This window comes from Vitis vinifera, chromosome 16 (genome assembly GCF_030704535.1).
Source record: "Vitis vinifera cultivar Pinot Noir 40024 chromosome 16, ASM3070453v1".
NCBI classification, from domain to species: Eukaryota; Viridiplantae; Streptophyta; class Magnoliopsida; order Vitales; family Vitaceae; genus Vitis; species Vitis vinifera.
Genome location: NC_081820.1, coordinates 443796 through 459869, shown reverse-complemented (window position 1 = coordinate 459869; position 16074 = coordinate 443796). Strand labels below are relative to the sequence as shown.

At 30.7% G+C, this 16074-nt stretch overlaps 1 protein-coding gene across 1 annotated transcript; it reads right to left on the bottom strand.

Moving 5' to 3' along the window:
• Nucleotides 1-12645: 12645 nt before the first annotated feature.
• On the bottom strand, nucleotides 12646-14445 carry LOC100257926 (cytochrome P450 89A2). The gene has a single exon (XM_059733768.1). The coding sequence runs from the start codon at nucleotides 14375-14377 to the stop codon at nucleotides 12824-12826; it is 1554 nt and encodes a 517-aa protein (XP_059589751.1). The 5' UTR covers nucleotides 14378-14445; the 3' UTR covers nucleotides 12646-12823.
• Nucleotides 14446-16074: the final 1629 nt, after the last annotated feature.

Genomic DNA, 16074 nt, shown 5'->3' with positions numbered 1-16074 from the left:
AATATTTTATTTTTAATCATTCTATATGTTTGTATAGTTACTTTTAAAAACAAAAACATCATATTTTATGTTGTTAAAAACAAAAAATAGAAAACAATTTTGATTTGACTCAAACGTGTTTTCTGTGTTTTTTATTATAAAGAACATAAAACTGCTCTTAAAAATAGTTTCCAAACATACCCTAAAATTTTTATAGTTAACCATTATTTAAGCTCCATATTTCACCAAATTTCAAAGAACCAAGAAACATAAAAGACAAGGAGAATGAAATCCATTTTTATAGTTAACTGGTGTTTATACTCGCAATGTTTTTAATAGAAGTGTTTTCTCTGTAAATGTTTTTTAGAGAATCACTTATCAAGTGTTTTTCCAAAAATACTATGAGTAATTTTTCATCATTGTAAATGATTTTCAAATTTTTGAAGTGTTATCTAAATTTTATCAAACACTTAATTTTTTTTATAAAAAAAACATTTCTTTTAAACTAAAACACTTTCTGAAATCAAATACAACCTACATTTTTAATTCTATTTGGTAGGGAAGCAACTCCGGAACAAATTGGGAGTGATTATTTAACTCAACAGTTGGCTTTACGCGGCAATTTCCTATTCACATTTAGTTCTAGACCTAATCAAGGCACCCACATCATTTAAACACCCATAAGAAGCTTTCCAGTAACCACAACAATATTCATACAGATCCACCTATAATATAAGTTATATAGAAAATAAAACTACTAATCATATCGGAGTAAGCATTCTACAAAAATAAACATCTAAACTGAAGATCATGAGTGGTAGGAAAAGTATGTAAAGGTCCTCTCTAATTATCAGATTTTGTCCTTCTGGATTCAAGAGGTCAATAACAAAGATGAGTTGCAGAGTGGGTTATAATCCTTTCCTTTGTTGGTTTACTAACCAATCATATCCATAGTTTCACTTGCTAACACAGTTCTTGATCCTACGACTAATCAAGCTATCTTGATCTGCAGATGAACTAGGAGGCCTGGTTGGAAAAGGAACTAAGCTATCTTTCACCTGCTAATATTTATCTTGCTCTAGTATATGGTTTACAGTGCACTTAATTAAGTGTTCACTTGGTGATCACACATCATTGTGGAGCCCAAACTAACCCAATTACTTCCTAGGTCTCTCTTTTCTTGGTTGCCAAACAATGGAAGATAGTTTAACCCATCACAACACTATGATGCCACAGTCCAACAATAGCTCTTGCTCTTAATCTCTACTGTCTTTTTGAGATGTAAAAATCCTAGGATCCAATAACCCATCACCTAATATTGCTAATCTTAGAAATAACTAATTAACTTCCTGAAAATAACTAATCAATAATCCCATGTTGGAGGATTGACAGGCCCTACACCAAGCAACCACTACTCCAAATTGTCGTTCATGACAACACATTCAAAAACAAGCATTCTGTTCAACCAGTGGAAATCTTCTTATAAACCAATAAGTTGACTCAAGAAAAATTAATATTTGAGACAGTTTACAACAATAAATTATGCCTTTTTTATACTCAGATTATCAAAGCATGTTTAACCTTTCAAGATTTTAAACCATTCATGATCCATATCAATCCAAAAAATATATATAGTTTAATAAAATTTCAAAGGTAGTGAGGAAAGCTACTTATTAGTAAATATGAATATGAATCCATATTAGTAAATGCATGCATCATAATTAATTGAAAGGTCATTATTAAGTTCTTAAAAAATTAATCGATGAAATGACTTATTGCGCTAACATTGAATTAGTCTTATTCAAGTTTCCATCTCCTCTCCAATAAATTTTGAGAGAATCATTGTATACGATGAGCTAAGAGTGATAATGACCCAAAAGAATCACCCTGTTTATAAATTCTTAGCCAAGTACTCGGGTCATAATTTGAAAAGTTAACCATTTCAAAATTCTAATTATACTTTTCTTTTTTGTTATTTCCTTTTATACTTATCTAACTTTATATTTTTATTGCTTTTCTTTTGTAATTTTTTACACATTATTATTATTAACTATTAATATTATTTATGATACTAGGATTTTGCATTATTCATATTATTATCAATATGAATCTTATTAATATTATCTATTATTTTTATGATTATTCATATTTTTAATATTATATTAAAATAATATTATTATATTTTTATTATTACTACTAAAAAACAAAACCCCTAAAAGATAATTTCTAGTTTCTTAATTCTTAGGCTTGTAAGCTTTATTAAAAAATTGTTCTTTCTTTCTTTTTCTTTTTTTTGTTTTTTATGCTTTATATACTACAATAAGACTGGTTAAATTATTATTGCTATTATTATTAATACCTCATTAATACTATTATTTATGATATTAGTTTATATTATTAATAGAACTAATATTATATCCAAATTATAAATATGACAAATATATTGATTTTACAACATTAATATTTCAAGTATATAATACATTAAGGCATAACTTAATTTAATTTTTAATTTTTTTTTAAACAAACACTTGTCAATAACTTCCCTATACTCCTTAAAATTAAACAATTCAAAATTTCTAAATTATTTTTAATTATAAAATTTTCTTAACGGTTATATTGTAAAATGAATAGAAAATTTTGTGAAATCTATGTAGTAAAAAATATAAAAACAAATATTTTTATCTTAATATTTTTTTTAGCCGTTACATTCTACAATTAAGCATTTTAAGATTTATGAAATCTATGTAATAAAAAATATAATAACTTTATATTTTTAACTATAAGAATCAAACAATAATTTGTAAAATCATTATATTATATATTGTTATTATTATTATTATTATTATTATTATTATTATATATCACGACGCCCTGTCCAAGTTATCATGCATTAATTTAGGAAGGTAATATCTTCCAGAAATGGGCACTAAATATTCTAAAGGTGGCCTCTTCTTCTTGAGTTAGCCATTCATTTGACTAATGTTCCTGTTTTTCGATTGTTATCATATGTTGAATATAAGAGTAAACAAAAAGACAAGGAAATGTAAGGGTACGTTGTAAAAAAACAATTTTTTGTTTTTAAAAATAAGAAAAAATAGAAAAACGTGTGTCACAACTAAAAATAAAAAACAGAACTTTTAAATTTGTTTTCAAAAACATAGTTTTATAAGAATATATATGAATTATTTTCACTTGTTTATTGAGGTTTAGTTTAAAAAATAATTATATAAATATAGAGAATTATTGAAAATAAAGCACCACAGATAAAAATAAATAATATATATTTAATAATATAAAAAACAGGTTAATAACTAAAAATCTTTTGTTCTATAAAATATTATAAAACGGTTTTTAAAAAACGTTTATCAAGTATTTCTTTTAAAATTGTTTTCAAAAATATTTCCTAAAAAAAAACATGTTTGATAATCAGAAAATATAAAATGGTTTTTTTTCTTAAAAATATTAAATAAATTTTGATGATATATTTTAGTTATTTTCTTTTCTTTTTTTATGCATGTTTGAAAAAAAAATTTTAATTATACAAATATAAAAGAATGGTTGAAAATGAAAAAACCACATATAAAAATTATTTTTTAAAATATTTAAAACATGGAAAATGGGTTCTCAATGTACCAAACATTAAAAAATAGTTTTCAAAAACTATTTTTTAAAGTCGTTTTCCAAAATACTTCTCAAACAAAGGTTAAGTCTCTATTTTGAAAATATGTTTAAAAACAATTTTTTATACCAGTTTTCTAAAATGGTTTGCTGATGTTTTGTGTAATAAAAGTCTATTAGAAATTTGAAATGTTATTAATTTATAATATTTTATGTTTTAAATAAATTTTAAAAATAACTTTTATTTATGATGTTTTATTTTAATCATTCTCTATATAGGTAAATATATTTGTCCTTTTTGTTTTAAATATCTTGGCTTTCTTTTCCCCCACTTTATGTTAGTCATGGCACAATGAAGTCATCACCATGCTTTTCTAAGGGTTGAAATTCATATAAACTTAATATATATTTTTCACTAAACATTATTCAACGATTTAAACTGTGTCTTTGACCGCAGCCAAATGTGACGCTGCATCTTTGATTCGAGCAATGAAGCATAGAGAAAGAAGGCTTGCTATGGTGTCACGAGTTCAATGCCCACGTACAGTTTTCCATTACACCTTGTCTGCATAGTCTTCCCAACAATAACTGGAATTTTCGTATAAATGTTGCTCTCATAGTTCAATACAAGGATACAAGGCATGTCTTGTGCCAAATAGATTTCTCAACAAGATGGAATGGGTTGTAATGAAACTTAGATACATTTAGTACTTATACATTTTTTCTTAAATTAGATTAACATTGAGTTTTAACTCTGTGATCAAACTTTCACATGGCTTACAAGGGACATTCTTGGTCTAGGGTTTGAATCTCCTCATTCAAATTAGAAAAGATTTTCTTTTTCACATTTTCAAACTTCATCATATATTCATGTGCAAGCATAAAAAGGGTTGTCCATGACATAGAGCATTAAATTTATAATTCAAATAAATTTAGGATGTCGTTGGTCTTCCGTTATCTAGTAATTTAAATTTTTAAGTTAATTAGTACCTTAACAAAAACTATAATTATTTCGGTATTGAAATGTGAATGAAGTTGGTGACATTAAATAATTTACAATGAAGATATCATCATTATTTTGGAGGGATTAGTAGTAGATATGAATTTTCTTCTATTATTAATGATAAAACATCGAAACTATGAGTCTTTGATTGAATACATGTCGTGTTTTTTATTTTTAAATTAGAAAATAATAATATTTTTTATATAAAATATAAAAATTCTTAAAGATTTACATTAAAAAATAATAATAGTTTTGAAAAATTGTCTCAAATTCTAAAAAATTTTAAAGTAATTTATAAAGACTTGAGCTAAATTTATATTTTTTGACATCATATATTTTACTTTTACATGAAAGTTTTTTACTTTAAAAATAAAAAATAAAAAATTATATATATCCAAGCCGGCATTAAATTATTAAATTATATCCAAGGTCCCAGAGACTTTCTAAAAAACTAATATTATTTATATTAATTTCTAGAGGGGAGACAAGTAAGAATCAGAATAGATTTATATGCATGTCTGTTTCTTTTGTTGATGTAAGTTGATGGACTAAAAGAATCAAAGATTCATGCTTTTCAATGGCGAGAAAACCAACAATTCAAGCAAGGAAAATTTAAATTAATGGGCTGATCGGATTGTTTTGTCTACTAGCTAGATATGATGTCCAGTCCAAGTCGTATATCCTTGTTGAAACAGGCATCACTTAGAAGGAAAATATTGACTGAGAAGGTGACATCTTGGGAAATTAGGTTAATATTTTAGGGAGGTAACATCATCTGGAAGCATTAATTGACTGTATTTATTATGTGTTGAATGACGTATAATATAAAGAAACGAGCAGGGAAGATGAGCATTAAAACAAAGTTAGTCGTACAGGCACATGAAGTGATTCATGACCCTTTTTTTTTTTTTTGTGCCACATAAACTAATTTCAAAGCATGGTGTGAATATTTTGAAAATTACATGCAACTTGCATCAATTTGTTTGATTAATAGGGTTAAACATAGGGTTGTAATTTGTACTAGTGGGTTATGTTTGTCTCGTGTTAAAAAGATTAGATATTCTATTACATAACCTAAACCCGATATGAATAATAATCATGTCAAAAATATAAACTCAAATGTTATCTAATTGTTAAATAGATAATACGTCGTGTAACCCATTTATTAATCAGGTTCTCTTATATATTTATATAATTAATATCTCAACCAAGCATATTTATGACTCAATTGACCTATTTATTTAAAAACAAATTTAAAATGAGTCAAATGTGGTTAAATGGTTTAAAAATATTATTAGGTTAACAGTAAGATTATTGAATGGCTCCACTCAAATCAAATTTATATTATGTAAGTTTACTAAAAAATGACCTATTATTAAACAGATTATGCAGGTCGACACGAATTTGATTCAAGCTCATTTATATTCAATCCAAACCAACGAAAAAAAATGTTAGATTCATGTCGTATTGGTGAATCATATCAAACTTTGTCATCCCTAACTAAATATGCCTAATAGTCTTAATTTTTATCAAGTTATTCAACTCGCAAGTAAGTTTTAAAAAGGTTTTATATATAAAAGAGAGAGAGAGAGAGAGAGAGAGAGTAGATTATTTAAGAAACCTCTCTATTTTGGCACAAAAGTCTTCTCTAACAAAAATGATAATCTCTTTCTTTGATTAAAATATTTAAATTATCATTTTTATTGTGAAAGAAAAAGTTAGGAAGGTATAATTTTATTTTTTTCTTTAACTAACTTTAAAGTCAACCATGACCATAATGAATGACATTTTTGTTCAAACTAATTTACACTAAACCTTCTAGATGAAGCTTTTTTTTCACTAATATAAAGTAATTAAGCATTTCTTAAAAAATATTTTTAGAAAATGAAAATAGATTTTGAATACTTCCCAATGAAATACTTGATATGTCTTAATAAGCACTATCAAAAACCTGAAAAATACCATGATTTTAAATAAAATATTCATATGTAAAAAATACAAATTTGCTAAATATTCATACACAAAAAATACATATTTGCTACCTCTAAAATTATATCCCTTTTTCTCTCTTTACCTTTTAGTTCTTTTTACCATCTTAACTCCTTTTAAGGGAGTTTTTCAATTGTGATTTCACATATAATTTTTTTCAAAAAGGTACAAAGTACCTTTTATTCATGGTTAATTTGATCCATAAGATTAAGTCTTCTGTTTTTTTTTGTTTTTTTTACATCAATTCTTTAAAATATTCCTCTGACCCTTGGATAAATTTACCATGTCTTTACTTATGGTTTTCCCACTTGACTTACATCTTGATGACTAAATATTACATTTTGATCACTAAATAAATCCTTTAACCTAGTAAGTTTCCTCCCTTGAATTCAAGAACTTCAAAAAAACTAACTCTATTTGTAGACCACTACTCTTTATTTGTTAACCAAAACTATGTATATATACAAGAAGAAAATAAAAACAAAATTAAAAAAAAATAGATTTTGAAGGTGATTAGAAAATCAATATGATCTCTATATCCACATAAAGTACTAACACTCAATAATTCACTAATCAGAAGAAAAAAAAATATTACAATGATGAAGATCTCCAAAAAACTTCTCAATTGTGGTTGTGCCATCTAAAACAAACCTTAAAAAAAAAAATAATAATATTAAATATATAATAAGAGCAAACTTGTCATTCATCAAATAAAAAAAAATTAGAATGTGTTGCCTCTTCAATTGACCAATCAGTTCGATCCCCATGAGCTCAACAAGGAGCTCAACCACCAACATCCTAAACAAAACGCAACAAAACTGATTCAAACTTCACAATCCAATATTATTTTATTATTAATCATCTTACTTTTTCATAATGTAACTTCAATTTCTTTTAAATGGAATTTGGTTCCTACTTCAATTCTAGCCCAAGTTCGATTCTAACTAAGATCCCCACGTGATTTTTTCAAGTTTCTATATGATGTTTGTTATGATATATACATTTGCATCTCATTTTTCATCTAACCTATTCCAGTAAAGCCATTATTTGCTGCCATGTTTGATTGAGTTCTCTAAGTGTAGCACGTCAATTTCTCTTCCCATGTTCTCATTTAATTTTATGCGAATTCATTACTTTCCTCATAATTTGAACTTCAATTAATGCTTTAATTTGTTACTAATACTTCAATTAATTATATCATCGTTACCTCAGCTAAATATTTAATCAGCTAACATTGATATCTAATAATAGATTTAAACTAGCTCATAGAAAATTTAGGTTAGGTTAGGTTAGGTTAGGTTAGGCCACATAAAATTTGAAAGAAAAAAATAAAGATAAATTAAAAAAAAAAAGTAAAAAGTATGAAAATTTAATAAAACTTTATATGATGTTTGGTTAATCGATAAAAAAGTAAAAAAAAAAAAAGACTCTTTTAACATTTTTATCCTTTCTTTTATAATATATTTTTTTTATTTTTCGATGAAATTCAATCATAAAAACATATTCTTTTTTTCATTCTCTCACTATTTTTCATAAATCAAACATAACTGGCAAGAAAAACCTAAGATTATTTTTAACGAGAAAAACTAAAGATTTGAATCACTCACAAAATATTGTTAAATCTCATTTCTTGTTCATTCTTAATCCTAACAAGTGATCATTTAATTAGGGCATTACCGACTCTTTAACACCTTTAAAACCTTGAATGATTTTGTTAATTATTGTCATTTATGCTCAAATTATTATGATTAATTTATTTTCCACTTTTAAGTGATCAGTCGAGCATGGTGATCAAGTAGTCGTGACTAACAATTTATTTAAAACTAATTAACAATATTTATTGCGCTTAGAGCTTATGACTGATCATATTTAATTTCGAGTTCTAAATTTCATACAATTAGATTGACCTCTCTCTTGAGTTTAGTCTCATTAGATAGAGAGAGAGAGAGATGAATTAAAAATCTTATCATCATCATCTTCTAGACTTTGGGTGTCTGTTTCCAGTCTTCCATTGCTTATTTTAGCTACAGACTGCAGAACATTTAATTTGGTTATAAATTATAATGAGATGATGGGGCGTGTGAATGAGACGTCCCTCTACCAAGCTGGTGGTGGAAGCCTATGCTCTGATCAAATGGGGAAAAATATAGTGCAACTTCAGTAAGTTTTGAGGACCCCATCCCCTTAAAGAGGGTTTTCATCATGAGTGGCTTTCGTGCCGTCAAAAATAATTTTAAAACTCTTGTAATTTTTAATTTTTAATTTCAAATATAACTCGTCTTTTCAAGGGACATAATTTTTCAATTTCAAAAGCCATGTTAAATAAAATAAAATAAAAAGTGAATTCGTATTTTAAATATTGAGTTCAACATAAAAAAGTTTTAAGATAAAAAATAAACTCGTCTTTTGAAAAGACGAATTTAGTATAAAAATAGAAAAAAAATAGTAAAAATATCATATTTTTGTCTTCATCTTTTAAATAACTATATTGTAATAATTTTGTTTAAATAACATTTAAAAGAAAATTCCCCGGCATTTACACATTAAATTCGTCCTCAACATTTCAATTATTTATTTAATTTTATAAGATCATTTAATGTAAATTATCTTTTTCTTTTTAGTAAATTAGTGGTCCATCGTAATCCTCTTTCTTTTTATTCATCATATGAATTGTACTGAAATGTTAGGGCGATTGCTTTTACCATTTCTGAAATCATTTAACTTAATTTTTTTTATAGAAATAGCATAGTGGCAACAAAGGTAAGTTTCTTTGTTTTTACTCTACTTTTGAGGGAAAAACAATAGTAAAGAAAAGTGAAATTTTTTCTATATTGTTACTTGCTTTAGGAATAGAGCCTTCGATTTGGTTATGAGGTAATGGGAAGGTTGGTGGAGGATTGGTTCTATTGAGATGGGAAGAAGACTCACTTTAGTAGATTTGTGCACCATTTGAATCCTCTTTTTCTTGTTCATGATAATTACCCATACTAATTTTACTAAAGGGCTAAAGCAATTGATTTTAGCATAAGAGAAATAAATATCAATTATTTTTGAAGGAATCAAAAGATATATTAGGGAAAAGTGTGATTTTTTTATACTACTGCTTACTTTAGCAATAGATTGAACCTTTGATTTGGTTATTGAAGTGCTAGAGTGATTGATTCATGTATGTGGTGATGAGATTGGCAAAATGTTAGTTTGAAAAATGAACTTGGAGAGGTAACTTCAAAAAACAACCCTAGTTTCATTAGCGATATTTGATTAAAAAAATAAAATAACCGTCAAATTTGAAAAACAATAATTCTTATTTTTGAAAAATCTTAAATATGATCTATCTAAACAAAAATATGAATATTTTTAAATTGTTTAGGCTATATTTGATTTTTAATTAAAAAGCACTAAACAAGAAAAAAAATATTAAAAAAATAATTATCATATTAAAAGAGAGAGAGAATGTTAAAAATATGAAGGTTTTAAAAAAATGTATTTTAGGAACAATATATGTATTCTTTGTATAATCTATGTATATCTTGTATAGTCATGTTTATATATATATTTAAAAGACTTGAGTATATTGGAATTACACATACTTTTTGTCATTCAACTTCTTTACCTCTTTATGGTTTCAAAGTCAAATCCAACCAATTATACACATTGAATCATAACTATCTCGTTACCAAAAATATAGTTAATCATCTTTTTGTGATATTCCACATTGGATATGAGAGAAAATTCGTAACATTATATAAGTATAGACTCCTCTTAATTTTGTAAATGTTTTTTAAAGCTATAAGGACACGAGTAGACCATTATAAGTCAATCTCCAACTCTGATGTGGACCGTTACACTTCTACTACTTGGATAAAAAGAACTTGCTTAAATGTTGAAGCCTTTTTTTACAAATGGCATGAGACTTAGTCACTTGTCATTCAAGAATTTGGATTGTCTCTCAAAATAGTCTTCATAGTCACTTGATCATTTGATGATCATTTCATCAAATATTCATGATTGTTCCCTTTATTGTATAAATTTTAAGTTTTCACATTCTTTCCAAAGTTTAAGAAAATTGTTGAATTTTTTCTAAATCTTCTACTGATAATATTTACTGAAGATCCAACATCTCCTCTCACCTCCATATACACCTAACACATTGCCTTGGCCGATATCACAATCGACATACATTGTCAAAACTGTAGGGACCACCCTTAAGCGTACACGTGACAGCCTCACAAGGCACTCCTCCATTGGACACGTGGCACGTCCAATCCTCTGTCCAGATGTTCACATGGACTGACACGTGGCATGTCCAACTCTCTGTCCGAACGAGCACATGGACTAACAAGCAGTACATACCCCCCTGTTCGGATGTCCAGTCCGGACCTAGTGGCTAACGTCTCAAACAAGATTCTTGACCGCGTTTCGTAGGCAATCATTACTCATTTTACCAAAAGCATGCTCGACAGGACCTTCCTGAGTCACTTCAAGCGACCTGCCACAACCTGCCCTGAGCCGCCTGCAGAGTGAAAAAACAAGGATGACGACAAACCATCCCTCCAGCAATCTCTAACAACCGCCTGCAGGATAATGATGGCTCTGCCACCCTCTAAGCACCATCATGAGAGCCAAAAAGTCTTCCCACTATTCAAAGGGACGAAGCTCCTGACACTATAAAAGGCCCCCACACAGTCAATGAAGGTAAGGATTCTCTAAGGAGAAGGGCCCCATAAAAATATCAGTATGCTAGAAAGCAAAACTAACAAAGGCATCAGAGGGTGTGTCTGAACCCTCTGTCCAGACATCTTTTGCAGGTAAAAGGAATGAAGCATCTTCTTCAGTTGAGGAGGCAAGTAAATCAGGAAACTGGAGTGGTCCTGGTAACGTCAACCTTCAACAAAAACAGAACTCACACTACATTAATTGGTCATCCTTACCTTCACCACTTTTGATACTTCACGTTTAAAATTGTCGTTTATCTCATAGATAGACTTTTCACACATTATTGACAATAAATCGTCGTTTGATTGTCTCTTTGAGCCAACTATGGAAGCCTCCTCATCCCCCACTCACACATTCCCACTTTGGTTACTTCCCTACGACCTCAACAACTTCCCTTGCTTTTCACTGCCCCATATTCATAACACCAACACTACCCATCTCTCATTCCTTACTTCCTATTTTGCTCTCTATCTCTTTCTCTCCACTCCATATTTGGCCGGCCTCGTTTATCCCACCAATCAGCCTGCGCCTCTCCATACTCTTGCCATCCATTCCCTCACATGATCACCTACTCAACCCCACCTCTCCATTCATCACTGCAATCCTAGTCTTCTTACCCCATTACTTCATCCATATCCACTCATGGCTCCATGCATTTTTTTTCTATATTTATTTATTTATTCCCTCAAAAATTTTAAATATAAGATAAAAATTCTATAATTTTTTTCTTTCCTTTTTCTTTTCCTCTTTCTCCTTCATATTTTACTTCCCTCAGTTTTTACAGCCAAAAATTAACTTATGCTATGTTTAGTTCTAGATGAAATATAAGGAAAAATGATAAAGAAATAAAGAGAAAAAATAGATGCATTTGATGCATTTAATATATTTTCAGTTTTTATTTAGTTATATATGATAAAATATTTCTATATAAAATGTATCCAAATAGGTATCGATCATTAAGACTATGTTTGGTTCTAGAAAGTTAAAAAAAAAAATGTGTGGGAAAAAAAGTAAAGAGAAAAAAAAAATAGTTTTAAAGTCAAAAATTTATTTTTATATATTACTCCAAATTCATTTTACCTATTTAACTCTTTAAATGTAAAAATTAAATAATTTAAAAATATATTATTATTTATTAATTTTAATTATATTAGACTTTATATATATATATATATATATATATATATATATATATATTATATTTGAGCATGAGAAAATCATTTTACTTTAACAACTTTTTTCTTCCAATAATTTTTTCTAGTAATCAAACATGGCTAAAAGAGGTATTTTTATTTTCTTGATAATTTCCAATTCATAATATTTTTCAATTTTGCCCCGTCTAAGCAAAGATCTCATCTTTACTAATTTATTTCATCATTATGAATCTATGATCTTATAGATAAAAAGCTCATATCCCCACTCATGGAAAGCACCTCCCATGAATTATCATCATCATTGTAATTATTAAATTATTATTAGTAGTAGTACACCATCAAAATATGGTGGACAGGTGTGCAATTACTCCATTGCAGTCCTGGCTGATAACCTTGGAGAAATGCGAGCTTGCAACGGGTTCTTCATGGTGGTTGGTAGCAGAGACACAAGAGGCCTTTCTGAAAGATCAACTCCGTCTTCACCCACAGCCTTCCATTCAAATTTCCACACCAAATTCGCCACAAAATACTCCAAATGCAGCATACCTAAACCATACCCTGGACATATCCTCCTTCCTGCACCAAACGGCATCATCTTTATCTCTCTGCTACCAGTTATATCAAATGTTTCACCATTGTTATTGCTGTCCAAGAACCTCTCCGGTTTGAACTCCATTGGGTCTTCCCACACCTTGGGGTTGCACGCCATTTCAGCTGCCATGAAGAATACTTTGGCGTCCTTTGGGATCACATACCCATCTAATATCACGTCTTTGGTCACTGCATGCGGTACAAGAAAGTGGGCCGGAGTGTGCCGCCGGAGACCCTCTAACACCACCGCCTTCAAGTATGGCATCTTCTGCAAATCTTCCTCCTTCACTTCGTCCTCTCCTTCCCCCACAACCCCGCTAATTTCCTCGAAAAGCTTGGCCTGAATGTGCGGGTACCTCACCAGGTTCGCCATGATCCACTGCAGCGGAGCGTCTGTGGTGTGGGTGCCGGCGTTGAGAAACTCCGAGCACAAGCTCACTATCTCCCCTTCTGTGAGCTTCCTCTTCTCGTCTGGGAGTTGCAGGTCCAGTAAAGTGTCGACGTAGCACGTTATGGATGGATTTGGTTTGCTCACCGTATCCGTCTTCTCGCAGGGTTGCCGAGCTCTAATCAGAGGGATGAGCACGTCCTCATGATCCTTCCTCAGCTGCATGAACTTCTCCCACCGCTTGTGGAACAAGAATTTTCCGATAACCGGGAAGAAATTGAGGATTTTAAAGTTGTGATAACTCTGAAGGACTCGACTCTCCATGCCTTGAATCTCTCTGATCTTGGCTTCCCCAAGGTCGTCGCCGAAGCACATGAGAACCAGCAAGCAGAACATGGCGAAGTGGAAGTGCTTCACCACTAAAACCACGTTGTCCCGGCCTTCGGCCTCCTGGCGGAGGCCGGCCACGAGAATGTCCAGGACCCACTTCCGGGCGCGGGAGTATAGCCTCACGCGCGAGGGGTGGAGGATCTCGGAGGTGAGATTGCGGCGGAGGAGGCGCCAGGCGGGGCCGTAGGGGGCGGAGCTGATGGTGCACTGGTTGCTGGCCATGATCTTGCTGGTGATGGGTGGGGGAGGGCGGTCGGCAAAAACGGCTCCGTTCTGGACTAGAGCTTGGTAAGCCAAGGAGTTACTAGCCACAAAGATGGCCGGGTTAAACCCGAAGGGGAGGGTCACGATCGGACCATGCTTTTCATGCAGGCTCTTTACCACATACTCGAGTTCTGAAAAGGATTTTTGTAACCATAATAAATTTCCAATAATCGGAAATGTACTTGGCCCTGGAGGGAGATTGGACTTAGACCGGAACTTGAACTTAGACCTCGCAAATAAAAGAGATGCAAAAAATACGAAAACAAACCACCATATCTCCTCCATTGATGAATTTTTGGCAAAGGAAATGAGGGTTGTGATGATGGGATTGAGTAGAATTATGGGGGAGAGGAGGTATTAATAAAAAGGGTGAGAAGCGGTCGAGGAGTTCAAAAACTTACATCTACAATGACGCAAACAGAAGTTGAATTCGATTCATGTGGGAGGTTGGTGACCAAATACGGAAGCTTCTATTTTTTTTTCCTTTTTGTTTGTTTGTATTTTGTTTAGGAAATTAATTAACAGGACTGACAATTGCTTGACCGTGACTTGTCATAGAAATGTGATATAAATGTTCAGCATTCATTTCTAAAGTAAAAAGTGACCCAAAAAGAAAAAATTCATAAAATAAAATATTAAAAATAAAAATTTGTATAACAACAAAATGTGACATGGATATAATATATTTTATTATTAGCCACGTAAGACTTAGAATCTATGCCTAAATTTGAACAAATTTCTTATAAACAACAACTATATATATATTTCCATTTCGAGAGAATTTGCATTCAAAAAAAAAAAATTGAAGTGGGGCCCCCCACTTTGATATGTTAGAAAGGTGAAAGGGGCACAAAACAAAAGAAGGAAAAGCAGCCGACTCAATAATTAAATGACACAATAAACAATAATAGTGATTTTCAGTACATGAGGGAGATTGTTTCCCTCTCCATTGTCCTCTACCTTAAGCCGAGCAAACGCCATTAAACATAGAAATACAAGGATGATCCAACCACAAAAGGTTCAGTACAATGGATGCTTCCAAGCATTAGAATTCGACATCTTCCAACTAGATTATCTAAAGCATCTAATTAAGCTCAACTTTTCACATCAGATTTCAAGAGCAAGATCCTTTAACCACTTTTCACATTTCCCATGTGCTCAAAGACAAAGAATAATGTTAAGGAGAAACGCATGAAGAAAAAAATTATTGGGCGCATCTTCTTACTTGTGAGCGAGCAGGTGTGTCATGGCTTTCCCAATAACAGGCAAGGTGTTTACCAGCTGAACGAATTCTCAGGGGTGGCCGAACTTTGATACTAATCTCTTTGGGTGTCAATGAAAGCATCTCAGGAAGACCTTATCGATAGAAAAATGTAGAGAAATGTGTTTAGTACAACATCATTGTGTGGAGATGGGGATTGAAGCATTCGATGTGACTGGGAGTAAGGAGATCAAAACGATGCCTTTTGGTGCAGGAAGGAGGGTTTGCCCTGGTTATCCTATTAACTTTTGAAATTTGCAAAGAATCTCTTTCACATTTCATGATTTCTCAAAAAGGAAGGTCTTGATCTCATAAGTTGTGGGGTTGAAGAATTTGTACATTGTTGTTTGTATTTGTGTGACCATGTGAATGCAGGAGGATGTCATTGTTGAAGAATTGATGTGAGAAAAATTTTAGCAGACCAATAAACACATTGAGTCGTTTTCAAGGATTGCCAAATTAAGATAAAGAAAATAAATATGTTTTCTATAAGAAGATCAATGATTAAATTTTTTTAATTCCACTTCTTTCTTCTTCAGGAACACAAAATGGACGTGTACGTGGTCTAAAATGCTGTGGGTTCTCACCTACAATAAGGCTATGTTTGGTAGTCAAGGAGAAGTGAGGGAAAAAAAGGAGAGAGATAAGGAAAGAGTGAATTACTCCTTTGTGACCGACTCTATCCAACTCTGACTCTGACTGTGCCCTTAAACTCAATATT

What these genes read in the sequence shown, in the direction of transcription:
- LOC100257926 (XM_059733768.1), bottom strand. Translation starts at nt 14,377, where the DNA reads ATGGAGGAGATATGGTGGTTTGTTTTCGTATTTTTTGCATCTCTTTTA.